General features: G+C 47.5%; 1 protein-coding gene across 2 annotated transcripts in view; it reads left to right on the top strand.

The window, feature by feature from the left end:
• LOC123994453 (acyl-CoA synthetase short-chain family member 3, mitochondrial-like) overlaps positions 1 to 27,206 on the top strand; it is a 42,822-nt gene that overhangs the window by 14,257 nt on the left and 1,359 nt on the right. For both annotated transcript variants that reach the window (XM_046297054.1, XM_046297055.1), the window contains 4 exons: positions 16,670 to 16,765; positions 19,362 to 19,425; positions 21,199 to 21,280; positions 22,215 to 22,337. In XM_046297054.1, coding sequence (XP_046153010.1) covers positions 16,670 to 16,765; positions 19,362 to 19,425; positions 21,199 to 21,280; positions 22,215 to 22,337 — 365 coding nt within the window. The remainder of the gene's footprint in view (positions 1 to 16,669; positions 16,766 to 19,361; positions 19,426 to 21,198; positions 21,281 to 22,214; positions 22,338 to 27,206) is intronic.

The following is a 27,206-nucleotide window of genomic DNA, read 5'->3' as shown; positions in this document are numbered from 1 at the left end:
GTGCAAAAGAGCAGAAAAGTAAATAAAATAAAATCAGTATGGGATGAGGTAGATAGATTGGGTGGGCTATTTACAGATGGACTATGTACAGCTGCAGCGATCGGTTAGCTGCTCAGAAGGTTGATGTTTGAAGTTGGTGAGGGGAATAAGTCTCCAACTTCAGCGATTTTTACAATTCGTTCCAGTCACTGGCAGCAGAGAACTGGAAGGAAAAGTGGCCAAATGATGTGTTGGCTTTGTCTCAAGGCTTGAAAATCCTTCTTTAACCTGTCTCCCCCCATTCATCTACACTGATTGAAGTGTATTTAACAAGTGCCATCAATAAGGGATCATAGCTTTCACCTGGATTCACCTGGTCAGTTTGTCATGGAAAGAGCAGGTGTTCTTAATGTTTTGTATCGTCCGTGTATATGGAAACCTGTAGGAGTGCATTGTTTTGCCTGAAATCGATGGTGCTTTGCCCCATTTGAATTCCAGTCGATTTCCGAAGAATTTAAATGCAGCTGGTGAACTGGAAAAACAGAGGAAATGTCACATTGATCAATTGAACCTCAGTTAATTCCACTAGCGCTAACAGAGTTGAAATGGAATTGACCACTCTCTTTGGCTCCACTCTCCTCATATTTCACTGATCAGTCATGAGTGCTGTTTTAGCAGGCACGCCACACAGGCATTATTACGTAAGGCTTTTTGGCAAGGGTGTAAATCTGCTCTGAGGGGCCAATGGGGGATGAGGTGGGATGAGTGATTGACATCCCAGCGTGTGGCCCTGACACACACACACACACACACACAGTCTCCACATTGAGCAGATAGATCAAAGACTGCCTCCTACTGGTTGGCTGGTACAGTGTGATCTGAACGGCCAGATGGCACACATATACACACACACGAATACAAACACATATCGACACACACACACAGTTTAGATGAGTGTAAAGCCACTGGCTGTCTCCGTACTGTCTCCTCTTCCTGTTTGCAGGAGAGTCTCAGAGCCCGTCCAGCACGGAGCTCAGAGGACGGGTTTATGAGACACCTATCAGTCTGAATGTCTTTAAAAGACTCCTTTCTTTCCCAGCTTGTCCTTTGTGTATAGCTCATCCATTATCTTTGTGTGTGTGTGTGTGTGTGTGTGTGTGTGTGTGTGTGTGTGTGTGTGTGTGTGTGTGTGTGTGTGTGTGTGTGTGTGTGTGTGTGTGTGTGTGTGTGTGTGTGTGTGTGTGTGTGTGTGTGTGTGTGTGTGTGTGTGTGTGTGTGTGTGTGTGTGTGTGTGTGTGTCCGTGCCCAGTTCCTTTCTGGCTCTTTAACACTCCTAGGAGGTGGTTCTTCTCCATGGCTGTGGTGTTGATGTGAGGTTTATCAAAGACGACAGGCTGATTCTCAGAGCATATCCTTGGTGCTCTCTCTGTCAGTCCTAGCCCTGAGGGGTATGGTAGGATTCCTTCACACTGTCCGACTACGGTTCGATGAAGTTCAGTCAAACCTCAGACTGCTGATAGATTGAGTTGGAACAATAACCCTGGCACCTTCCCAGCTTCTCTGTGGTGCTAGTGCAATCCAGACCAGGGAGCTTCATCCACTGCAGGCTGTGTGATTGGCCGCAGCACTAACCTCAAAGCCATTACTGGGAATAAAGGCCTGCAGTTCTCAACCTGGTCACTGGAGAGTAGAGGAGTCTGTCTCTGACAATAACCAAAAGTCCCCTCTCACCGTGTGTGTGTGTGTGTGTGTGTGTGTGTGTGTGTGTGTGTGTGTGTGTGTGTGTGTGTGTGTGTGTGTGTGTGTGTGTGTGTGTGTGTGTGTGTGTGTGTGTGTGTGTGTGTGTGTGTGTGTGTGTGTGTGTGTGTGTGTGTGTGTGTGTGTGTGTGTGTGAGAGAGAGAGAGAACTCAGACAGACCCAATAAGTTGAAGGGACCATAATGAATGAGAGCAGTCTGTGTTATTGTGAGAGATGAGGAAGCTGCAGGCATGTTCTGTTCTCCACTGTCACACAAGCCTTCTAGAGCATCAGAGTTTCTGTCAGAGGTTTAAAAATGGGCCCCAAACTTTGGGCTAAAACATTTCCCTTTTATATTGACAGCTGGAAAATGAAACCTCTGCAGTGATTTGATTTAGACTCTGGGAGAAGGCGTGCATAATTAAGTCCTGTGGAAGAGCCTGACAGGCTGCGGCAGTCAGTTTCTGATTTCTTCCTCCTGTACTGGATTAAGTCGCACGTCATCTAAGGATTTCAGCACACGGTGTTTCAATCTCTCTGTGACAGGTGATCCATCAAACCCATTTATCAGCCCCAGTCTCGTCTTCTCACGAGAAGAGGAAGGTGAACTGCAGCGATGGCAAAATCCTAACTGTGGTGCAGGTTGACATTGGCCTGCAGACTAGGGTTCTGGAGAGGATTGTACATTTAATGCATAATGTTCTTGCAGTAATCCCGAGATCACTTGAAAAACACATTATTTAAGAAACAACACAGTTATTGGTATTATCCCAAACATTATTATTCCAAACATGTTACTTTTGAAACGTTTGGGTGGGTTCTCACAAATCTAAGTTTAAGACATTCTCGGAAATCAAAGTACAACTCCTTTGGAATGCATTACATGGTTTGTTGAATAATCCATCACACACCTCCACTTATTTATAAAGAATGTAAGAAGCCTGTAAAGATTTGTCCTTCAAATGCAGTCATGCTGTCTCCATCCAGGTGCTTTACTGCTGAGCCTACCCAGGCTGATCTACCAGCTCCCTGCAAAATGGATACAAATTGAACAAAATCTATTACTCTTGGTTTTTCACAAATCATTCCACGACACGCCCTGTAATCTCTTTCCAATGTAATATTCAGCAACGGAAAGCTGAAATTGATGGCATGAAAATCAGCAGGAATGGAGGCTCAGAGAGATAGAGATTTCAAAGGCGGGCGGGCGACGTGTGGTAATCTGAATTAGAAGTCAACGCAAAGAGAGGCTGTCTGACCCATAGAGATCCTATTATATTAAGATATAATTCTGTGGTCTGACCACTTTCATACCACTGATCTAGAGTCAGTATTGAGGTGGTGGAAGATGATCTGAATGGAAGAGGCTGTCTGCCAGATCACTGATCTAGAATCAGAGTGAAATAGTATTCAAAGCGTTCATGCTCTGTAAAGGCCGCCTGCCTTCCATCTGAGAAAATGAAATGTTTCACAGCTTGAAAGCAGCAGTCAATGGCCTTTTCCTGGGTTTCTCTCTACCCTGGAGCAAACCTAGTGTAGTTATGTACCACTGCTGTGTGGCAAATTGTACATCACAGAGAGCCAGGAGCAGTGTCTCTGCCTCGCCTTGACCACCCAGGGAACTCCTCACATCTACTGTGGGCCCTGGGTTTCAAACAGTAGGAGCTCACAGTGGAACTACTGTAGGAGGCCGTGTTGTTTGTTATGAACTGGCAGACAGAGTCGATATGAATAGAGAGGCTTCTGTACGGTCGTGGATATAAGTGTTCCTTTCCTACTTCAGCCTTCAAAGAACTGAGTTTTTACAAAGGGGCAGGTGTTTTGAGCAGCATTCTTTCTCGTCTGTCACTACAGGAGTGTTGCGTCTACTGAACGGCGATAATAAGAGTGTGAGAATGTTCCTCTTAATTATGTTTGATGAAAATGGCACAGCACATCAACAGCTCGCTTCAAACTCTTCTACTAAACGATGCCTCTGATTAGTCTCAGCTAAATGTGTCTAAGTTGTCAGTGATCTCATATGAACTACATATTTCAATTATGTAAACAAGCTTACAGGCAGAGTTTGACTGATTGACCAATTTGGCTTTGAATGCGAATTCATTTTTTATTTGTTTTTTTCCCCAAAATCATTTTGCAGGGCCAGTGGCTAAGATGACTTACTGATATAAAGTTGAAGTGATTTGTGCACTCGTTTCTTTCATGTACACACAGACACACAATCTGTCAGCTGATTCGCTGATACATTTTGCGTTTCAATCATTCTCATTCTCGCTCACTTTCCCCTCTCCCCCCTATCAAGAGTATTCACTCGGTCTCCATTTCTGTTACATCACAGACAGTCACATCTTTTAACTTCAGTCAGACACCCACAGCAGTCTCTGACCCCCACCCCTTTATCCAGATCTGTCTGAATACTGGCTCATTTTCCCATATCTATGCAGAAAGAAAACAGAGAAAATGGCTGCTATTTTGAAGCCTGATAATAATCTGTGTCGCTATTTTAAGACCCAAGTGCCTGGGGTTGGAGGGACGGCTGATGATGAAGGTTGCTGATGTCATCAGTGTTGCCGGGCAACCAGAATATTTCCAGTTGGCAGGGTTTGGCTCACCAGGGTGAAGTGGCTGATGGGAGGCAGCGACAAGAGACGCAGGGAGGGCAGGCGGCTGGGTCTCTGTCCCCCTCTGTCCAGCCCCTGTAGCCCAAGCTCCAGCCCCGGGACATGACACGCTAAAGGCTCTTTCCTTTAAAACTCTGTCTCAGTACGAAGGTTCATTGTAACATTGTGGTGAAATATGTCTAGGAGCAGTACACAAGACATCTATTCTCTGATAGGAAGAGACATTTTGGGAATCATCACACAGAGATGAAGAACAGAAGCTGAACAATTAAGTACTAGGCTGTTATATTACGCAAATGGGTGCATAATGAATTGCAATTAAATAAACCTTTGAGGTTGTAAATTAAAGTGCAATTAGAAACAGGATCCTACGTTTAGCAGCAAATGAGGTTTAGAAATAATGACTTTCCTTTACAAATACGGTGTTTGTTTCTTGATCTCATTCTGACTGTAGAGTTAGAGAGATCATTCTCCTGGCCCTGTGCTCTGCACTAGAGAGTAGCTGGTCCTGTCTGGGTCAATGCCACCGTGTGAAGAAGCTCTGTGTGTGTTCACACAGCCTCCTCTTAGCAGCCTCCTCACCAACATGAAAACCAGTAGCTTTGTGCTTGGCACTTGAGGCTCTAAAGTCCCACATGATTACGCCCCAGAGAGTCAGGAGGTTAAGAGGAAATCCTAACTACACAGCTTAACGCTTATTATGGATGGCGACGTAACTTCACTGCATTTCCAGTGGACGCAACCTCAAGTAACCGCATGGGTATGGGACTTGAAGTTTGTTAACACGTTTCACCTCCCAACAGGGGCCAGGTTAGTGGTAGTATCTCCCCCCACGTTATGGTCATGCTACTAGGGTAACGTACAGCTATGGTGTGATGGACACGTACTTGGTCCCCTTATCTAAAGCTATAAGACTACATCCCATTACCAGATCATTCAAAAGATGGCAGCCAAATAAAACTACCTAATGTGTCCTTTGTTTACCCTACTACCCAGATACACATTACACACACCATCTATTTTCAGATGAAAGCCCTTCCTTTGGCCCACCTTGTTTTCTGTGGCCACCTGTGGCGTGTCACACCTAGCGTGTCACTCATTACCATATGGCCGCTGTCCCACAGACTGGCTCATTAAGAGGTTCCTGGCTCGTGGTAGGCGAGGCCGTGAGCGTAATTACAGCCTGGCTCTCCTCCGAGACGTGTGTGTGTGTTAGCCTCTCATTAGAGGCTGCTAGTGTCATTGGCTCCTCAAGCAGAGTGGTTTTCTGTCGGGTGTAGCTAGCTCTGCCTTGTTTAAACTCCACAGGCCCGTAAAGCTGGTGTTTCTTATTAGAGGTCATTTTGTAATGAGAAAATGTGTATGCATGAACATTCCACTGTGGGTTTGAGGGAGATGAGTTTGAGATGCTATTAGAGCAGGTGTGATGGCAGTTTCCCTTTCTAGTCCTCTACCTGTTCATCTGCGTACGTAGGTTTGTGCATGTCTGTCATATGCCTGTGTGATCCAGAACTGAGCAGCAGCTGTGACCTCCATGGAGGTTTTCTCCCTCCCTCCCTCCCTCCCTCCCTCCCTCCCTCCCTCCCTCCCTCCCTCCCTCCCTCCCTCCCTCCCTCCCTCCCTCCCTCCCTCCCTCCCTCCCTCCCTCCCAGGTACAGCTACTCCAACCAGAAGGGCTTATTAACCAGTAGCTCTGCCCCAGTCTAGCACCTCAGCTCACTGCTGGCTGGGAGGTTGTCAGACTGTCTGGACAGGACTCGATGGGCTCTTATTGAAGCTCTAAAACAGATATTCTAATGTTCTGCAAGAGTGGTAAGGCGTGGACCTTTCCTCGGATCCTGTCTGGGACACACCTATCAAGCCAGGGCCTGAGAAAGTTACTCTACATTTAAGCAATAAGGCCTGAGGGGGTGTGGTATATGGCCAGTATACCACGGCTAAGGGCTGTTCTTAGGTGCCTGGATACAGCCCTTAGCCCTGGTATATTGGTCATATCCAACAAACCACTGAGGTGCCTGGATACAGCTATTAGCCCTGGTATATTGGTCATATCCCACAAACCACTGAGGTGCCTGGATACAGCTATTAGCCCTGGTATATTGGTCATATCCCACAAACCACTGAGGTGCCTGGATACAGCCCTTAGCCCTGGTATATTGGTCATATCCAACAAACCACTGAGGTGCCTGGATACAGCTATTAGCCCTGGTATATTGGTCATATCCCACAAACCACTGAGGTGCCTGGATACAGCTATTAGCCCTGGTATATTGGTCATATCCAACAAACCACTGAGGTGCCTGGATACAGCTATTAGCCCTGGTATATTGGTCATATCCCACAAACCACTGAGGTGCCTGGATACAGCTATTAGCCCTGGTATATTGGTCATATCCCACAAACCACTGAGGTGCCTGGATACAGCCCTTAGCCCTGGTATATTGGTCATATCCCACAAACCACTGAGGTGCCTGGATACAGCTATTATCCCTGGTATATTGGTCATATCCCACAAACCACTGAGGTGCCTGGATACAGCTATTAGCCCTGGTATATTGGTCATATCCCACAAACCACTGAGGTGCCTGGATACAGCTATTAGCCCTGGTATATTGGTCATATCCCACAAACCACTGAGGTGCCTGGATACAGCTATTAGCCCTGGTATATTGGTCATATCCCACAAACCACTGAGGTGCCTGGATACAGCCCTTAGCCCTGGTATATTGGTCATATCCCACAAACCACTGAGGTGCCTGGATACAGCCCTTAGCCCTGGTATATTGGTCATATCCAACAAACCACTGAGGTGCCTGGATACAGCCCTTAGCCCTGGTATATTGGTCATATCCCACAAACCACTGAGGTGCCTGGATACAGCTATTAGCCCTGGTATATTGGTCATATCCCACAAACCACTGAGGTGCCTGGATACAGCTATTAGCCCTGGTATATTGGTCATATCCCACAAACCACTGAGGTGCCTGGATACAGCCCTTAGCCCTGGTATATTGGTCATATCCCACAAACCACTGAGGTGCCTGGATACAGCTATTAGCCCTGGTATATTGGTCATATCCCACAAACCACTGAGGTGCCTGGATACAGCCCTTAGCCCTGGTATATTGGTCATATCCCACAAACCACTGAGGTGCCTGGATACAGCCCTTAGCCCTGGTATATTGGTCATATCCCACAAACCACTGAGGTGCCTGGATACAGCCCTTAGCCCTGGTATATTGGTCATATCCAACAAACCACTGAGGTGCCTGGATACAGCCCTTAGCCCTGGTATATTGGTCATATCCCACAAACCACTGAGGTGCCTGGATACAGCTATTAGCCCTGGTATATTGGTCATATCCCACAAACCACTGAGGTGCCTGGATACAGCCCTTAGCCCTGGTATATTGGTCATATCCAACAAACCACTGAGGTGCCTGGATACAGCCCTTAGCCCTGGTATATTGGTCATATCCCACAAACCACTGAGGTGCCTGGATACAGCCATTAGCCCTGGTATATTGGTCATATCCAACAAACCACTGAGGTGCCTGGATACAGCTATTAGCCCTGGTATATTGGTCATATCCCACAAACCACTGAGGTGCCTGGATACAGCCCTTAGCCCTGGTATATTGGTCATATCCAACAAACCACTGAGGTGCCTGGATACAGCTATTAGCCCTGGTATATTGGTCATATCCAACAAACCACTGAGGTGCCTGGATACAGCTATTAGCCCTGGTATATTGGTCATATCCCACAAACCACTGAGGTGCCTGGATACAGCCCTTAGCCCTGGTATATTGGTCATATCCAACAAACCACTGAGGTGCCTGGATACAGCTATTAGCCCTGGTATATTGGTCATATCCCACAAACCACTGAGGTGCCTGGATACAGCCCTTAGCCCTGGTATATTGGTCATATCCAACAAACCACTGAGGTGCCTGGATACAGCTATTAGCCCTGGTATATTGGTCATATCCCACAAACCACTGAGGTGCCTGGATACAGCCCTTAGCCCTGGTATATTGGTCATATCCCACAAACCACTGAGGTGCCTGGATACAGCTATTAGCCCTGGTATATTGGTCATATCCAACAAACCACTGAGGTGCCTGGATACAGCCCTTAGCCCTGGTATATTGGTCATATCCCACAAACCACTGAGGTGCCTGGATACAGCTATTAGCCCTGGTATATTGGTCATATCCCACAAACCACTGAGGTGCCTGGATACAGCTATTAGCCCTGGTATATTGGTCATATCCCACAAACCACTGAGGTGCCTGGATACAGCTATTAGCCCTGGTATATTGGTCATATCCCACAAACCACTGAGGTGCCTGGATACAGCTATTAGCCCTGGTATATTGGTCATATCCAACAAACCACTGAGGTGCCTGGATACAGCCCTTAGCCCTGGTATATTGGTCATATCCCACAAACCACTGAGGTGCCTGGATACAGCTATTAGCCCTGGTATATTGGTCATATCCCACAAACCACTGAGGTGCCTGGATACAGCCCTTAGCCCTGGTATATTGGTCATATCCCACAAACCACTGAGGTGCCTGGATACAGCCATTAGCCCTGGTATATTGGTCATATCCCACAAACCACTGAGGTGCCTGGATACAGCCATTAGCCCTGGTATATTGGTCATATCCCACAAACCACTGAGGTGCCTGGATACAGCTATTAGCCCTGGTATATTGGTCATATCCAACAAACCACTGAGGTGCCTGGATACAGCCATTAGCCCTGGTATATTGGTCATATCCCACAAACCACTGAGGTGCCTGGATACAGCCATTAGCCCTGGTATATTGGTCATATCCCACAAACCACTGAGGTGCCTGGATACAGCCATTAGCCCTGGTATATTGGTCATATCCCACAAACCACTGAGGTGCCTGGATACAGCTATTAGCCCTGGTATATTGGTCATATCCAACAAACCACTGAGGTGCCTGGATACAGCCATTAGCCCTGGTATATTGGTCATATCCCACAAACCACTGAGGTGCCTGGATACAGCCATTAGCCCTGGTATATTGGTCATATCCCACAACCCACTGAGGTGCCTGGATACAGCCATTAGCCCTGGTATATTGGTCATATCCCACAAACCACTGAGGTGCCTGGATACAGCCCTTAGCCCTGGTATATTGGTCATATCCAACAAACCACTGAGGTGCCTGGATACAGCTATTAGCCCTGGTATATTGGTCATATCCAACAAACCACTGAGGTGCCTGGATACAGCTATTAGCCCTGGTATATTGGTCATATCCCACAAACCACTGAGGTGCCTGGATACAGCCATTAGCCCTGGTATATTGGTCATATCCCACAAACCACTGAGGTGCCTGGATACAGCTATTAGCCCTGGTATATTGGTCATATCCAACAAACCACTGAGGTGCCTGGATACAGCCCTTAGCCCTGGTATATTGGTCATATCCCACAAACCACTGAGGTGCCTGGATACAGCCCTTAGCCCTGGTATATTGGTCATATCCCACAAACCACTGAGGTGCCTGGATACAGCCATTAGCCCTGGTATATTGGTCATAAACCACAAACCACTGAGGTGCCTGGATACAGCCATTAGCCCTGGTATATTGGTCATATCCCACAAACCACTGAGGTGCCTGGATACAGCCATTAGCCCTGGTATATTGGTCATATCCCACAAACCACTGAGGTGCCTGGATACAGCCATTAGCCCTGGTATATTGGTCATATCCCACAAACCACTGAGGTGCCTGGATACAGCCATTAGCCCTGGTATATTGGTCATATCCCACAAACCACTGAGGTGCCTGGATACAGCCCTTAGCCCTGGTATATTGGTCATATCCAACAAACCACTGAGGTGCCTGGATACAGCCCTTAGCCCTGGTATATTGGTCATATCCCACAAACCACTGAGGTGCCTGGATACAGCCATTAGCCCTGGTATATTGGTCATATCCAACAAACCACTGAGGTGCCTGGATACAGCCCTTAGCCCTGGTATATTGGTCATATCCAACAAACCACTGAGGTGCCTGGATACAGCCCTTAGCCCTGGTATATTGGTCATATCCCACAAACCACTGAGGTGCCTGGATACAGCCATTAGCCCTGGTATATTGGTCATATCCAACAAACCACTGAGGTGCCTTATTGGTATTATGATATTAATTTTTTTCTCCCCAATTTTCGATCTTGTCTCATCGCTGCAACTCTCCAAAGGGCTCGAGGGAGTCGAAAGTGGAGTCATGCGTCCTCCGAAACATGATCCGCCTAACCTCTCTCCTTAACACCTGCCTGCTTAACACGGAAGCCAGCCACACCAATGTGTCGGACAAAACACTGTTCAACCAGTTGTGGCACAGCCCGGGAATGTAACCTGGGTCTGTAGTAACGCCTTAGACCACTGCGCCACTCGGGAGGCCCCAACCTTAGTTATTATAAACTGTTTACCAATGTAATTAGAACAGTAAACAAGTAATTGTGCATCATACATGACAATATACTCAAACTAACCGGTTTATAATATACTCTTATCCAAAATAGAATACATTAAATTACCAGTGTGTGTGTGTGTGTATATACAGTACCAGTCAAATGTTTGGACACATCTACTCAATCCAGGGTTTTCTTTATACTGGTCTATTGGTTCAGACAGGTCAGTAGAGAGATGAGAGGTAGGACAGTGCTGCAGGAATGTTTGCCATCTCCTCTCTCTCTCTTAGCTCTGCCCCAGTAGGGGTCTGCTGACCTTGGGCCTGCCATCTGATCACGATCATCCTCTGACTTAGAGTTGCCCCAGCAACCGCACATCACCAGGACAACCCAAAGTTACCCCAGCAACTGCACATCGGGACAATCAAATCCCCCTCACTCTCTCCACACACAGATGCAGGCCCAGACTCACAGAAACACACGTGCATACACACACACACACACACACACACACACACACACACACACACACACACACACACACACACACACACACACACACACACACACACACACACACACACACACACACACACACACACACACACACACACACACACACACACACAGTCTGCCTCCTGAGATCTGACAACTGACATGTGAGAAGGATCAGATGTAGGACAGGAATGGCCAGATAATTGTCTGACTCAATAGTCTGTGTGTGTGTATGCTTGCTTCTGTGTGTTTGTGCTTCTGTGTGCATGCGTGGTATGTGGTTGTGTAAAAGTCGATGTGAGATTAGAGAGAAGAGCAAGTCAAGGTGGTTCTGGGAGTGGATTCATGAGTGTTTATATGTCAGAGATCCCAAAACAAAGATAAAGGGTTTGTGTGCCTCTGTGTCTGTACAGACAGACCAGTGATGACGCTTGGCTTTTAGACGGCACCCTGTAATGAAAGGGCACAATGCTACCTCCCCTCCTCTCCCCTTACCTTCCCTTCTCTCATTTACATTACATTTACATTTAAGTCATTTAGCAGACGCTCTTATCCAGAGCGACTTACAAATTGGTGCATTCACCTTATGACATCCAGTGGAACAGTCACTTTACAATAGTGCATCTAAATCTTAAAGGGGGGGGGGGGTGAGAAGGATTACTTATCCTATCCTAGGTATTCCTTAAAGAGGTGGGGTTTCAGGTGTCTCCGGAAGGTGGTGATTGACTCCGCTGTCCTGGCGTCGTGAGGGAGTTTGTTCCACCATTGGGGGGCCAGAGAAGCGAACAGTTTTGACTGGGCTGAGCGGGAACTGTACTTCCTCAGTGGTAGGGAGGCGAGCAGGCCAGAGGTGGATGAACGCAGTGCCCTTGTTTGGGTGTAGGGCCTGATCAGAGCCTGGAGGTACTGAGGTGCCGTTCCCCTCACAGCTCCGTAGGCAAGCATCATGGTCTTGTAGCGGAGTGGAGAGAGCGGAGGAGCGGGGTGACGTGAGAGAACTTGGGAAGGTTGAACACCAGACGGGCTGCGGCGTTCTGGATGAGTTGTAGGGGTTTAATGGCACAGGCAGGGAGCCCAGCCAACAGCGAGTTGCAGTAATCCAGACGGGAGATGACATGTGCCTGGATTAGGACCTGCGCCGCTTCCTGTGTGAGGCAGGGTCGTACTCTGCGGATGTTGTAGAGCATGAACCTACAGGAACGGGCCACCGCCTTGATGTTAGTTGAGAACGACAGGGTGTTGTCCAGGATCACGCCAAGGTTCTTAGCGCTCTGGGAGGAGGACACAATGGAGTTGTCAACCGTGATGGCGAGATCATGGAACGGGCAGTCCTTCCCCGGGAGGAAGAGCAGCTCCGTCTTGCCGAGGTTCAGCTTGAGGTGGTGATCCGTCATCCACACTGATATGTCTGCCAGACATGCAGAGATGCGATTCGCCACCTGGTCATCAGAAGGGGGAAAGGAGAAGATTAATTGTGTGTCGTCTGCATAGCAATGATAGGAGAGACCATGTGAGGTTATGACAGAGCCAAGTGACTTGGTGTATAGCGAGAATAGGAGAGGGCCTAGAACAGAGCCCTAGGGGACACCAGTGGTGAGAGCGCGTGGTGAGGAGACAGATTCTCGCCACGCCACCTGTCAGGTAGGACGCAATCCAAGCGTGGGCCGCGCCGGAGATGCCCAACTCGGAGAGGGTGGAGAGGAGGATCTGATGGTTCATAGTATCGAAGGCAGCCGATAGGTCTAGAAGGATGAGAGCAGAGGAGAGAGAGTTAGCTTTAGCGGTGCGGAGCGCCTCCGTGATACAGAGAAGAGCAGTCTCAGTTGAATGACTAGTCTTGAAACCTGACTGATTTGGATCAAGAAGGTCATTCTGAGAGAGATAGCGGGAGAGCTGGCCAAGGACGGCACGTTCAAGAGTTTTGGAGAGGAAAGAAAGAAGGGATAATGGTCTGTAGTTGTTGACATCGGAGGGATCGAGTGTAGGTTTTTTCAGAAGGGGTGCAACTCTCGCTCTCTTGAAGACGGAAGGGACGTAGCCAGCGGTCAGGGATGAGTTGATGAGCGAGGTGAGCTAAGGGAGAAGGTCTCCGGAAATGGTCTGGAGAAGAGAGGAGGGGATAGGGTCAAGCGGGCAGGTTGTTGGGCGGCCGGCCGTCACAAGACGTGAGATTTCATCTGGAGACAGAGGGGAGAAAGAGGTCAGAGCACAGGGTAGGGCAGTGTGAGCAGAACCAGCGGTGTCGTTTGACTTAGCAAACGAGGATCGGATGTCGTCGACCTTCTTTTCAAAATGGTTGACGAAGTCATCTGCAGAGAGGGAGGAGGGTGGGGGGGGAGGAGGATTCAGGAGGGAGGAGAAGGTGGCAAAGAGCTTCCTAGGGTTAGAGGCAGAAGCTTGGAATTTAGAGTGGTAGAAAGTGGCTTTAGCAGCAGAGACAGAAGAGGAAAATGTAGAGAGGAGGGAGCGAAAGGATGCCAGGTCCGCAGGGAGGCGAGTTTTCCTCCATTTCCGCTCGGCTGCCCGGAGCCCTGTTCTGTGAGCTCGCAATGAGTCGTCGAGCCACGGAGCGGGAGGGGAGGACCGAGCCGGCCTGGAGGATAGGGGGCATAGAGATTCAAAGGATGCAGAAAGGAAGGAGAGGAGGGTTGAGGAGGCAGAATCAGGAGATAGGTTGGAGAAGGTTTGAGCAGAGGGAAGAGATGATAGGATGGAAGAGGAGAGAGTAGCGGGGGAGAGAGAGCGAAGGTTGGGACGGCACGATACCATCCGAGTAGGGGCAGTGTGGGAAGTGTTGGATGAGAGCGAGAGGGAAAAGGTAGTGGTCGGAGACTTGGAGGGGAGTTGCAATGAGGTTAGTGGAAGAACAGAATCTAGTAAAGATGAGGTCGAGCGTATTGCCTGCCTTGTGAGTAGGGGGGGGAAGGTGAGAGGGTGAGGTCAAAAGAGGAGAGGAGTGGAAAGAAGGAGGCAGAGAGGAATGAGTCAAACAGCCTGGCATGGCCTCACAGTGTCCCTTAATTCATCACTCTCAAACAGCCTCTCACCACCACAGACCCAATAGACCCGTCTGTCTGGAGAAGATCGATTTGCTTGCGTACTGATATCTGACCACTGAGATAGAGGGAGAGAGAGATTGAGCGAGACCCTACCTCTTTCATCCCTCGTCCATGTCTAAACCTGTTTTCACACTGATTTCCTCTCAGTATCCCTCTCTCTGGTGGTCATCTGGAGCCTTGCTCAGTCGACTCTGCTTGTTGTCACTAGGCAATTTTTCCTGTCATTGGGAATATAATGATAACGTCCGGTTTTCTGCTTAGCGAAAGCCTTTCTGTTTAAGAACACTCAAAGTATGGAGAATTAAGCAGTGCAGTGGCATATTAATAGCCTTCCTTCCACTCGCTGGAATAAAAACAGCTCTGTTTTTCAAGGCTTTTGCAGTATGCAGCATGTTCAATTATTGTCCATTGGTTAGAATGGCAGGCGATGTTACATGGGATCAGACAGAGTCCAGTAGCCTTCCAATTCAGTTCCATTCCCATTTTTGTGTTACCCGGCACAGGGCTTGGAACCAGAAACCTTCTGGCTGCTGGTCCGCTTCTCTCACCTCTGGGCTACTGCTGCCCCTTACACATCAGGAAGAACTCAGGACAAAATGAAAGTATTTGAAACAAAGATCGCTTAACAATCAATTCATAAAGTACTGTAGATCTATACTTTTCCCATGGAATTGGGTAGTGCTGCAGGTGACCTTTAAAAAAACCCAGAGATGTTCCAAGGTGTTTTATCCTCTGTGTTCTAGTATCCACTAACAGCCCAAATGTACCTGGTTATGTAAGCAGACCATAAAGCCCTGGGCATTGTTTTCCTACTAAGTGTTTAATCGGCGAGTGCAACTATACTGGGCCATTATATTGGTTGTCTCTGCTCATCTCTGTTCCGGCTTTAATTGCTGTCTGAAATCTATGCCGCAATTACAGCGACTGCTGCGAACAGCGTGAATTTAAACGCACCGCTGCTGCCACAGCTCGGTGGGTTTATTGTGTGATCCTCACATGTTCCCATTTAGAGAGGGCTGTCACGGTCTACATGTGTTGCTAGAATCTGCCGTTTCTGCACTGATCTATATGTGGGCTGAGCAGACACACACAGCTACTCTGCACAGGTTTATTGATCTCTATCCACATATATATATATATATATAACAGAGCTGTAAGCATAAGGCAGGCCTACTACACCATGTCATCTCCCTGCTTCCACACTCGAGGAGGAAGCAGAACAGTGGCTGGTTTGTTGTCATTGGTCACTGAGGTGGCTGAGGCCACTGGCTGATAGGTCCTGAATTTTGACCAGGTATGTGAGACTGGGGCAGACATAGGTCAACCTTCTGTGTCTCCTATTGGGGGAGACCTCAGTGTTGGCCGGAGGTAGAAGGGCTTTGAAGTCTACAGGGAGGGATTAACCTGTTGATGATTAATGAGCCCTGAGTGGTGCAGAACATCTCTAGTTCAGAGGGCACTGCCCTGGTGGCTAGAGGAGGGTTAATTTCTCTTCCGCCCCCCGCCCCCCCCAAGCAAAGAATGCCTTATGATATGGATAGAAGCTTTGTCCAAAACATTAGCTAAGAAAGTGAAGTAGGTTAGAGTGCTCTCACGTTCAGATATCTCCATGACAACAGGATGCAATGATGAGGATACAGCAAGAAAACTATTTGCGGTGGCGACGATTGGTTGTATTCTCTTCTCCTATTATCCTCCATCAGAGCCTCCCCTGTGTGATATGTCACCTCTTTGATTGTTCTGCTGTATTTAGGTTGGAACCAGGGCTGTAGTGTTGATGTGTGGGCACGTGACTGGAGACAGAATAGACCGAGATATCTCAGTATAAAGTGGAGCAGCTGTGTGGAGTGGAGGTTGGTTGTGTGACTCAGGGAGCCCATAGGAACTGTCATAGTTCTGGTAATGTAGGTTAACTCCGCTCACAGAAAAAACATAGGGCTCAACCACAGCTTAGATGCCATGCCTGACAATCACAAACAATTATATTTCTAGTCATGCATGAAACTGACATTTGTTCGACTCAAAAAGTGTGAATAATTTGTTCCCTTTTACACATTCTGTAAAACTTTTTATGGTTGTGGCGGAAAAAGTTGAAATTCTGACGTTACATTGATCTTTGAGGACAACGCGCACGCATGCGTTCATATGTTTCTGTGTGTGTGTGTGTACGCACGTGTGAATATAAAGTGCATGTGTGTTGCAGAGATAAGAGAGTAGCGTGGAAGATGCATGAGTTGTGGCAGTAAAAGTCTAAAGTCTTAATGATCTCACCCTGTATGCCCTCTGTCCTCTTTCTCCCTCTCTCCTTTCATCAGAGAGTGGCTCAGCAATCACGTCCTCCTGTATTGGCCTGGGAAACTCTCTGTCTCCCCCTGCTGGTCAGGCTGGCAAACCCGTTCCAGGATACAATGGTGAGAACTAACCTGTCCCTTTTCATTAGAGCAGAACTATCCAGGTGCGTCATGCACCCCAAAAGTCTGAGGAGGCACAAAGTACGTGAGGATGGCTGAGGGGCTAGGACCCCTATCCGGAAGTTGGAGAATGTATCATTTTTCTAACACCTGAAACAGCTTTTTTTTTCCTGCAATCTAGCCATAATCGTTATGCTTAATTTTATGTAAAGTGTTTATTTTTCTGCATATCTAAGCAGAAAAACCTCTTGATCTGTCTGTATCCTCCTGACTGGTGGTTATTTTTTTAAAGAAACTAAATATGCTTCTCTGCATCTCTGCTAAAATTTGGGTAAAAGATTGAAAGGAATGTGAGTCTTATTCAGTACATTAATAACTGCTTGCTTTTCTAAAGTCTACCAACCTTGCCAGTAGACATGCAGTTAAGGTACACTATATATACAAAAGTATGCGTACATCCCTTCAAATTAGTGGATTCAGCTTATTTCAGCCACACTCGTTGCTGCTAGGTGTATAAAATCGAGCACACAGGCGTGCAATCTCCACAGACAAACATTGGCAGTAAAATGGCCTTACCTGTGCCATTTTGTTTCTCACCAATTTTGTGATATCCAATTGCGATCCAATTACGATCTTGTCTTATCGCTGCAACTCCCCAACGGGCTCAGGAGACGTGAAGGGTCGAGTAATGCGTTCTCTGAAACATGACCAGCCAAACTGCCTTTCTTAACACCCGCCCGCTTAACCCGGAAGCCAGCCGCACCAATGTGTCGGAGGAAACACCGTTCAACTGGCGACTGAAGTCAGCCTGCAGGCGCCCGGCCCGCCCACAAGGAGTCGCTAGAGTGCAATGAGCCAAGTAAAGACCCCCGGTGAAACCCTCCCCTAACCCAGACAACACTGGGCCAATTGTGCGCCACCCTATGGGACTCCCGATCACGACCAGTTGTGACACAGCCTTGTGTCGAACCCGGGTCTGTAGTGACGCCTCAAGCACTGCAATGCAGTGTCTTAGACCGCTGCACCACTCGGGAGGCCTGAGCTCAGTGACTTTCAACGTGGCACCGTCATAGGATGCCACCTTTCCAACAAGTCAGTTCGTCAAGTTTCTGCCCTGCTAGAGCTGCCCCGGTCAACTGTAAGTTCTGTTATTGTGAAGTGGAAATGTCTAGGAGCAACTCTCTGTCTCAGCCCTGATGTAGTAGGCCACACAAGCTGACAGAACGGGACCGCCAAGTGCTGAGGCACGTAGCGCATAAGAATCGTTGATCCTCTCTTGCAACACTCACTACCGAGTTCCAACCTGCCCCTGGAAGCAACGTCAGCACAATAACTGTTTTCTGGGGGCTTCATGAAATGGGTTTCCATGGCCGAGCAGCCGCACACAACCCTAAAATCACCATGTGCAATGCCAAGCGTCAGGCTGGAGTCGTGTAAAGCCATTGGACTCAGTGGAGCAGTGGAAACGCGTTCTCTGGAGTGATGAATCGTGCTTGGCGGATGCCAGGAGAAATCTACCTGCCCGAATGCATAGTGCAAACTGTAAAGTTTGGCGGAGAAGGAATAATGGTCTGGGGCAGTTTTTCATGGTTCGGGCTAGGCCCCTTAGTTCCAGTGAAGGGAAATCTTAATGCTGTAGCATACAATGACATTCTAGACAATTCTGTGCTTCCAACTTTATAGCAAGAGTTTGGCGAAGGCCCTCTCCTGTTTCAGCATGACAATGCCGCCGTGCGCAAAGCGAGGACCATACAGAAATGGTTTGTCGAGATTGGTGTGGAAGAACTTGACTGGCCTTCACAGAGCCTTGACCTCAACCCCATCAAACACCTTTGAGATGAATTGGAACGCTGACTGCGAGCCAGGCCTAATCGCCCGACCTCACTAATGCTCTTGTGGCTGAAATTGAAGCAAGTTCCCGCAGCAATGTTCCAACATCTAGTGGAAAGCCTTCCCAGAAGAGTGGAGACTGTTTATAGCTTCTTAATGCCCATGATTTTGGAATGAGATGTTCGATGAGCAGATGTCCACATACTTGGTCATGTAGTGTTGATAGACAAACGAGCTAACTTGATTGATATGCTGAAATGGCTTCTTAGGTTCCCAATCTCCCAACGAGCTACTATATAGGTTAGCCAAAGCCAACGCCAACTTCATAACATTTCTAGGTGGCTAGTAGTATTCCAGAGGAACAACAACAACAAAACTTTTTACAAAAACAAAATCTGTATTTTTTTAAACAGGACAAATATGAGGGGGCACGTGCCGCCCATGGGCATGACTGGAACTCTGGAACTATCCCAAATGTTCTGAAATGTCTCAGTCAATTTACCTGACCAGTATGCAGAGAGAGAGACACTGCTTTTCAGGCTCTGTAACTGTAATCAGCAAAAAGGTATTAATGTCACACTGTAATTGTTTTAATATGGGCATGTGTGAGAGGAGTCCAGGGGTATTGGCTTGGGAAAAGAAAAAACACACTCCATCAATACAAAGGTTGAACTTCAGAGCAACCCACATTTTGACATCCCACATCGCCCACTGCTGAAATATTAGCCCTATAAATCAGATTTCTATGCACCTCTCTCTTCTCTAGTCACAGTGATCGACGATGATATGCAGGAGGTGACGCCAAGGACCCTGGGAAATATTGTGGTGAGGTAAGCCAGCCGCATGGTCATGGCCACACCTCTGTGAGCAGCTAAGTCATTCTGTTATACTGCCTCTGTCACCTGGAGTAGCAAACCTTTCTGTCTCTGCACCAGGGAGATAGACTCACACACACATACACACTGTCACTTTTAGAAACTCGAGCACAGTAAAATAAGTCCTGTTTTCTATCTGTTCAAATAGGAGGGTGGAATTGTTTTATGGAAATAATTTACTTTGAAACGACCATACGAAACATTTTTCCATCACCCAGGGCTACATGCAGCACCACCTTCTCCATACAGACAGGTCTCCACTGTAGTAGCTTCCACAGAAGGACCTGAGAGAGAACGAGAGAGAATGTGTGTGTTGGGAGCTGATTGTGTGAGCCGGGCCACGGCGAGGGCACATCAGTCCTTCCTCCCCATTGTGCTCTTATCTGTGAGCCTGTTACCTGGAAATCACTCCCATCTTCCATTCGCCACCTCATTGTTATTGCGGCCACTGTCTCTGCACCAACAAGGTGGATTACAATGGATTCAGCCCGAGCTGCTATGGAGCTTTTCATCAGAGAACAAATAGCCACAACTCTTATAACCAACCCTTTTCTCTGTTTAAGAACTAACACCTTTAGCTCTGAGGTGAATTGATAATGGAGAATCTCTCTTCCAGAGTCAAGATGGGAGGCATCAAACGCATTTTCTTATAGTGCATTGTGTAAATAAACCTTAGGCATTGTTATTTCCTTTGGGTGGCGAGGATCTCATGCGCTAAGAAAAAGCATCAGTGCCCTAATTGAATTTGGTTTGTTTTGTTGCTTCAAAGGCTGTTTGGTGTCTGAGTGTGGAAGTGCATTCAAAAAAGGGTGACAGCCTCATTAGGATATAAATGCAGGTGGTTGAACCATGGAACATTATTAGGTCTTGGTTTGTTCATTTCCTCTCCGGGCTAGAGCAATACCAGTGGTGCCCTAGATCTGGCTGCAGTCAAAGACAGACAGGGAATCTTCTATACTCTTGAACAAAATTGGAATATATATATATTTTTAAAGGTTATTTGTTCTTGGTGCAACTACAATACTCAAACATGCTGCTTTGTAAACGGGTGTGAGGCGGACAGGGCTTGAACTTGGATGACCCTCTCAGTAATATTTGGGGGTGATTGAGAGTGACCCTGGGTAAAGGGATACTCGGTCACCCTATACCTGTGTGTGTGTTCACACGAAGGGTCAGGTCAGGCCCAGCAGACACTGGGCTCCATGTCTGAACCCACTAAAGGTGCAGTGTAATGGTATCCACTACCTCAGCCCCCCAACTCTTTTATAAACCTTATAGACTGACAGGCTTATCTTTCTAATTTAGACACTTGCTAAACCCAAAGTATTATACATACGGGTTTAGAAATCCTAGAGTATCTTATCTCCCCATAGAAAAACAGTGCCTCAGACATCTTGAAGCCAGTGGGTGGGGGTTTATTGTGATCATGGCTTCATGGGTAAAAGAAGACAACCCTAGACCTCCTCTGATTATTACAATTATTATTATTACAATTAACTGTTTTGTCGCATTTGTTATTAGCTAAAGTTGTTGTTGGATATTGTTTGTAGCATCACAGAGTATGGGGATCAGTGCCACTGTAATAGTCCTCACCGTGACTGGCATGTCCCACGGTGTCCAGCTGTCCCACGGTGTCACCTCAGTCACTGCCACCGTCTGTTGCATGTCAGACACTAGTCTCTCTCTCTCTCACCCACCCACACACCCTCTGTCTCTCCTCTCCTCCAGGCTGCCACTACCACCAGGAGCAGCTTTATCTCTGTGGCAGAACCAGGAGCTTTTCAAGGAGCTCTACTTCACCAAGTTCCCTGTAGGTTATCTCAACTTTAGGCTTTATTAATGTCTTAGCATCAGATAATAATTCACCACGTTTGTGTGTGTGTGTGTGTGTGTGTGTGTGTGTGTGTGTGTGTGTGTGTGTGTGTGTGTGTGTGTGTGTGTGTGTGTGTGTGTGTGTGTGTGTGTGTGTGTGTGTGTGTGTGTGTGTGTGTGTGTGTGTGTGTTCACTGCTTTGGATTTGTCACATACTTACTAAGATGCATAATGACTTTCGATTCTAGATTTCAACTTTAATAACCATGTAATTCATGGGACAGGCTGGATGAATTTTGTGCTGGCCAGTGATGCCATCTAGTGGTTGAAATGTACTGTATGATTATACACTGTGCACAAAACATTCGGAACACCTGCTCTTTCCATGACATAGACTGACCAGCTGAATCCAGGTGAAAGCTATGATCCCTTATTGATGTCACTTGTTAAATCCACTTCAATCACTGTAGATGAAGGGGAGCACACATGTTAAAGAATCATTTTTAAGCCTTGAGACAATTGAGACATGGATTGTGTATGTGTGTCATTCAGAGAAGGAATGGGCAAGACAAAATATTTAAGTGCCTTTGAACGGGGTATGGTAGTAGGTGCCAGGCACACCGGTTTGAGCGTGTCAAGAACTGCAACGTCACGCTCAACAGTTTCCCGTTTGTATCAAGAATGGTCCACCACCCAAAGGACATCCAGCCAACTTGACACAACAGTCAACATGGGCCAGCATCCCTGTGGAACGCTTTTGACACCTTGTAGAATCCATGGCCCGATGAATTTAGGCTGTTCTCAATATTAGGAAGGTGTTCCCAATGTTTTGTACACTCAGTGTAGATAACAGAACAAAAACACCCAAAGGTGATCTACACTAGAGTGGTGATTTTATCTGAACGTCAGTCATTACCTGCTGTTTACCTTAGGGTTTCTATGACACCATGGACGCAGGCTACGTGGATGAGGAGGGTTTCCTGTACATCATGTCTCGCTCTGATGATGTCATCAACGTGGCGGGCCACAGGCTGTCGGCAGGGGCGCTGGAAGAGGTAGGAACGGAGAGAATAATAGGTCCAGGTTGCATGGATATGAATCTACCTGTTAACAGGTTATTACCTTGTGTTTTGGCGTCTGTGTCAGCCACACGGTGGAGACGCATAGTTAATGACTGGAGTAGAAATGTCATTAGGAAAAAAGGTTTCTCCATGTAACCTGACCAGAAATGTATTGTAACATCTCTGAGTGTTACAATCCCTAAACATGGATTTTCAGTCTGACCAAAGATACCCTAAAAAAGACTCAATAGTCTCTACAGGCCAGAATGTTGAATGAAATGCTATTTCCAGTTACTTTACATGTTGTACATGCTGTTGGAGGTGGAGATGGGGTATCCACAGGAAAGTGTTGTTTAACCGGCACCTTTAGGGTCTGTCGCTTGTATTTTCAATCTCATTTCCTCACAATCAGCTGAAAGTGTTTGCCGTTTGGTCCGTGGTTCGGTTAGGCTCTGCCATATTGTGAAAGTGTTTGCCATTTGGTCTGTGGTTCAGTTAGGCTCTGTCATATTGTCAAAGTGTTTGCCGTGTGGTCCGTGGTTCGGTTAGGCTCTGCCATATTGTGAAAGTGTTTGGTCCGTGGTTCGGGGCTCTGTTTGGTTTGGTTAGGCTCTGCCATATTGTGAAAGTGTTTGCCGTTTGGTCCGTGGTTCGGTTAGGCTCTGCCATATTGTGAAAGTGTTTGGTCCGTGGTTCGGTTAGGCTCTGCCATATTGTGAAAGTGTTTGCCGTTTGGTCCGTGGTTCAGTTAGGCTCTGCCATATTGTGAAAGTGTTTGCCGTTTGGTCCGTGGTTCAGTTAGGCTCTGCCATATTGTGAAAGTGTTTGCCGTTTGGTCCGTGGTTCGGTTAGGCTCTGCCATATTGTGAAAGTGTTTGCCATTTGGTCCGTGGTTCAGTTAGGCTCTGTCATATTGTCAGTGTTTGCCGTTTGGTCCGTGGTTCGGTTAGGCTCTGCCATATTGTGAAAGTGTTTGCCATTTGGTCCGTGGTTCAGTTAGGCTCTGTCATATTGTCAGTGTTTGCCGTGTGGTCCGTGGTTCGGTTAGGCTCTGCCATATTGTGAAAGTGTTTGCCGTTTGGTCCGTGGTTCGGTTAGGCTCTGCCATATTGTGAAAGTGTTTGGTCCGTGGTTCGGTTAGGCTCTGCCATATTGTGAAAGTGTTTGGTTTGGTCCGTGGTTAGGGCTCTGCCATATTGTGAAAGTGTTTGGTCCGTGGTTTTGGTCCCATATTGTGAAAGTGTTTGCCGTTTGGTCCGTTTAGGCTCTGCCATATTGTGAAAGTGTTTGCCGTTTGGTCCGTGGTTCAGTTAGGCTCTGCCATATTGTGAAAGTGTTTGCCGTTTGGTCCGTGGTTCGGTTAGGCTCTGCCATATTGTGAAAGTGTTTGCCGTTTGGTCCGTGGTTCGGTTAGGCTCTGCCATATTGTGAAAGTGTTTGCTCCGTGGTTCATTAGGCTCTGTCAAAAAGTGTTTGCCGTTTGGTCCGTGGTTCGGTTAGGCTCTGCCATATTGTGAAAGTGTTTGCCGTTTGGTCCGTGGTTCGGTGTGAAAGTGTTTGCCGTTTGGTCCGTGGTTCGGTTAGGCTCTGCCATATTGTGAAAGTGTTTGGTCCGTGGTTCGGTTAGGCTCTGCCATATTGTGAAAGTGTTTGCCGTGTGGTCCGTGGTTCGGTTAGGCTCTGCCATATTGTGAAAGTGTTTGCCGTTTGGTCTGCCATATTGTGAAAGTGTTTGCTGTGTGGTCCGTGGTTCGGTTAGGCTCTGCCATATTGTGAAAGTGTTTGCCGTGTGGTCCGTGGTTCAGTTAGGCTCTGTCATATTGTGAAAGTGTTTGCCGTTTGGTCCGTGGTTCAGTTAGGCTCTGCCATATTGTCAAAGTGTTTGCCGTTTGGTCCGTGGTTCGGTTAGGCTCTGCCATATTGTGAAAGTGTTTGCCCGTTTGGGCTCCGTGGTTTGCCGGTTAGGCTCTGTCATATTGTCAAAGTGTTTGCCGTTTGGTCCGTGGTTCGGTTAGGCTCTGCCATATTGTCAAAGTGTTTGCCGTTTGGTCCGTGGTTCGGTTAGGCTCTGCCATATTGTCAAAGTGTTTGCCGTTTGGTCCGTGGTTCGGTTAGGCTCTGCCATATTGTGAAAGTGTTTGCCGTTTGGTCCGTGGTTCGGTCTGTTTGCCGTGGGTCCGTGGTTCGGTTAGGCTCTGCCATATTGTGAAAGTGTTTGCCGTTTGGTCCGTGGTTCGGTTAGGCTCTGCCATATTGTGAAAGTGTTTGCCGTTTGGTCCGTGGTTCGGTTAGGCTCTGCCATATTGTGAAAGTGTTTGCCGTTTGGTCCGTGGTTCGGTTAGGCTCTGCCATATTGTGAAAGTGTTTGCCGTTTGGTCCGTGGTTCATTAGGCTCTGTCATATTGTCAAAGGCTCTGCCATATGTTGTTTGCCGTTTGGTCCGTGGTCCGTCGGTTAGGCTCTGTCATATTGTGAAAGTGTTTGCCGTTTGGTCCGTGGTTCGGTTAGGCTCTGCCATATTGTGAAAGTGTTTGCCGTTTGGTCCGTTTGGTCTCTGCCATGTGTTTGGTCCGTGGTTAGGCTCTGCCATATTGTGAAAGTGTTTGGTTTGGTCCGTGGTTCGGTTTCTGCCATATTGTGAAAGTGTTTGCCGTTTGGTCCGTGGTTCGGTTAGGCTCTGCCATATTGTGAAAGTGTTTGCCGTGTGGTCCGTGGTTCGGTTAGGCTCTGCCATATTGTGAAAGTGTTTGCCGTTTGGTCCGTGGTTCGGTTAGGCTCTGCCATATTGTCAAAGTGTTTGCCGTTTGGTCCGTGGTTCGGTTAGGCTCTGCCATATTGTGAAAGTGTTTGGTCCGTGGTTCGGTTAGGCTCTGCCATATTGTGAAAGTGTTTGGTCCGTGGTTCGGTTAGGCTCTGCCATATTGTGAAAGTGTTTGCCGTTTGGTCCGTGGTTCGGTTAGGCTCTGCCATATTGTGAAAGTGTTTGCTCTGCCATATTGTGAAAGTGTTTGCCGTTTGGTCCGTGGTTCGGTTAGGCTCTGCCATTAGGCTCTGGCTCTGCATATTGTGAAGTGTTCCTCCTCAGCAGCCTCCACTGCCGTTTGGTCCGTGGTTCGGTTAGGCTCTGCCATGAAAGTGTTTGCCGTTTGGTCCGTGGTTTCTGCCATATTGTGAAAGTGTTTGCCGTTTGGTCCGTGGTTCGGTTAGGCTCTGCCATATTGTCAAAGTGTTTGCCGTTTGGTCCGTGGTTTGGTTAGGCTCTGCCATATTGTGAAAGTGTTTGCCGTTTGGTCCGTGGTTCGGTTAGGCTCTGCCATATTGTGAAAGTGTTTGCCGTTTGGTCCGTGGTTCGGTTAGGCTCTGCCATATTGTGAAAGTGTTTGCCGTGGTTCAACGGTTAGGCTCTGCCATATTGTGAAAGTGTTTGGTCCGTGGTTCAGTTAGGCTCTGTCATATTGTGAAAGTGTTTGCCGTTTGGTCCGTGGTTCAGGCTCTGCCATATTGTGCCGTGGTTCTGTGAAAGTGTTTGCCGTTTGGTCCGTGGTTCGGTTAGGCTCTGCCATTGTCAAAGTGTTTGCCGTTTGGTCCGTGGTTCGTTAGGCTCTGCCATATTGTGAAAGTGTTTGCTTGGTCCGTGGTTCGGTTAGGCTCTGCCATATTGTGAAAGTGTTTGCCGTGGTCCGTGGTTCGGTTAGGCATATTGTGAAAGTGTTTGCCGTTTGGTCCCATATTGTGAAAGTGTTTGCATTTGGTCCGTGTCTCTGTTTGCCGTATTGTGAAAGTGTTTGAAAGTGTTTGCTTTGTCCGTGGTTCCGTTAGGCTCTGCCATATTGTGAAAGTGTTTGGTCCGGCTCTGTTTGCCATATTGTCAAAGTGTTTGCCGTGTGGTCCGTGGTTCGGTTAGGCTCTGTCATATTGTGAAAGTGTTTGCTGTGTGGTCCGTGGTTTGTGAAAGTGTTTGCCGTGGTGGTTCTCTGTGTCATATTGTGAAAGTGTTTGCCGTTTGGTCCGTGGTTCGGTTAGGCTCTGCCATATTGTGAAAGTGTTTGCTGTGTGGTCCGTGGTTCGGTTAGGCTCTGTCATATTGTGAAAGTGTTTGGTCCGTGGTTCGGTTAGGCTCTGCCATATTGTGAAAGTGTTTGCCGTGTGGTCCGTGGTTCGGTTAGGCTCTGCCATATTGTGAAAGTGTTTGCCGTTTGGTCCGTGGTTCGGTTAGGCTCTGCCATATTGTCAAAGTGTTTGCCGTTTGGTCCGTGGTTCGGTTAGGCTCTGTCATATTGTGAAAGTGTTTGCCGTTTGGTCCGTGGTTCGGTTAGGCTCTGCCATATTGTGAAAGTGTTTGCCGTTTGGTCCGTGGTTCGGTTAGGCTCTGTCATATTGTCAAAGTGTTTGCCGTTTGGTCCGTGGTTCGGTTAGGCTCTGTCATATTGTCAAAGTGTTTGCCACGTTCAAATTGCATCAGTATTGGAATAATAAAAAGCAGAAGTACAAACCGATATACAGACCACTGTACTAGCGAAGGTTGGGTTGATAACACTTCCCTGTCACAGGAGGTTGGTGGCACCTTAATTGGGGAGGATGGGTTTGAGGTAATGACTGGAGCGGAATCAGTGGAATGGTATCAAATACAACATACATTGTTTCCATGGGTTTGATGCCATTCCATTCACTCCGTTCCAGCCATTTGTCATCCGTCCTCCCCTCAGCAGCCTCCACTGTTCCCTGTGGATATGTTGTACCAGATTACCCCCGACATAGGGACAAAACCGGGGGACAACAGGTAAAATAAGTTACAATGAAGTTTGTTAAACATTCTGACTTGTAATGGGACTGTTCAGGAATGCTGATTCTAAGAGGCTTTGT

Source organism: Oncorhynchus gorbuscha, linkage group LG14, assembly GCF_021184085.1.
Source record: "Oncorhynchus gorbuscha isolate QuinsamMale2020 ecotype Even-year linkage group LG14, OgorEven_v1.0, whole genome shotgun sequence".
In the NCBI taxonomy this organism is placed as follows: Eukaryota; Metazoa; Chordata; class Actinopteri; order Salmoniformes; family Salmonidae; genus Oncorhynchus; species Oncorhynchus gorbuscha.
The sequence above is the reverse complement of the archived record's forward strand: the minus strand, read 5'-3'. Positions and strand labels throughout refer to the sequence as shown.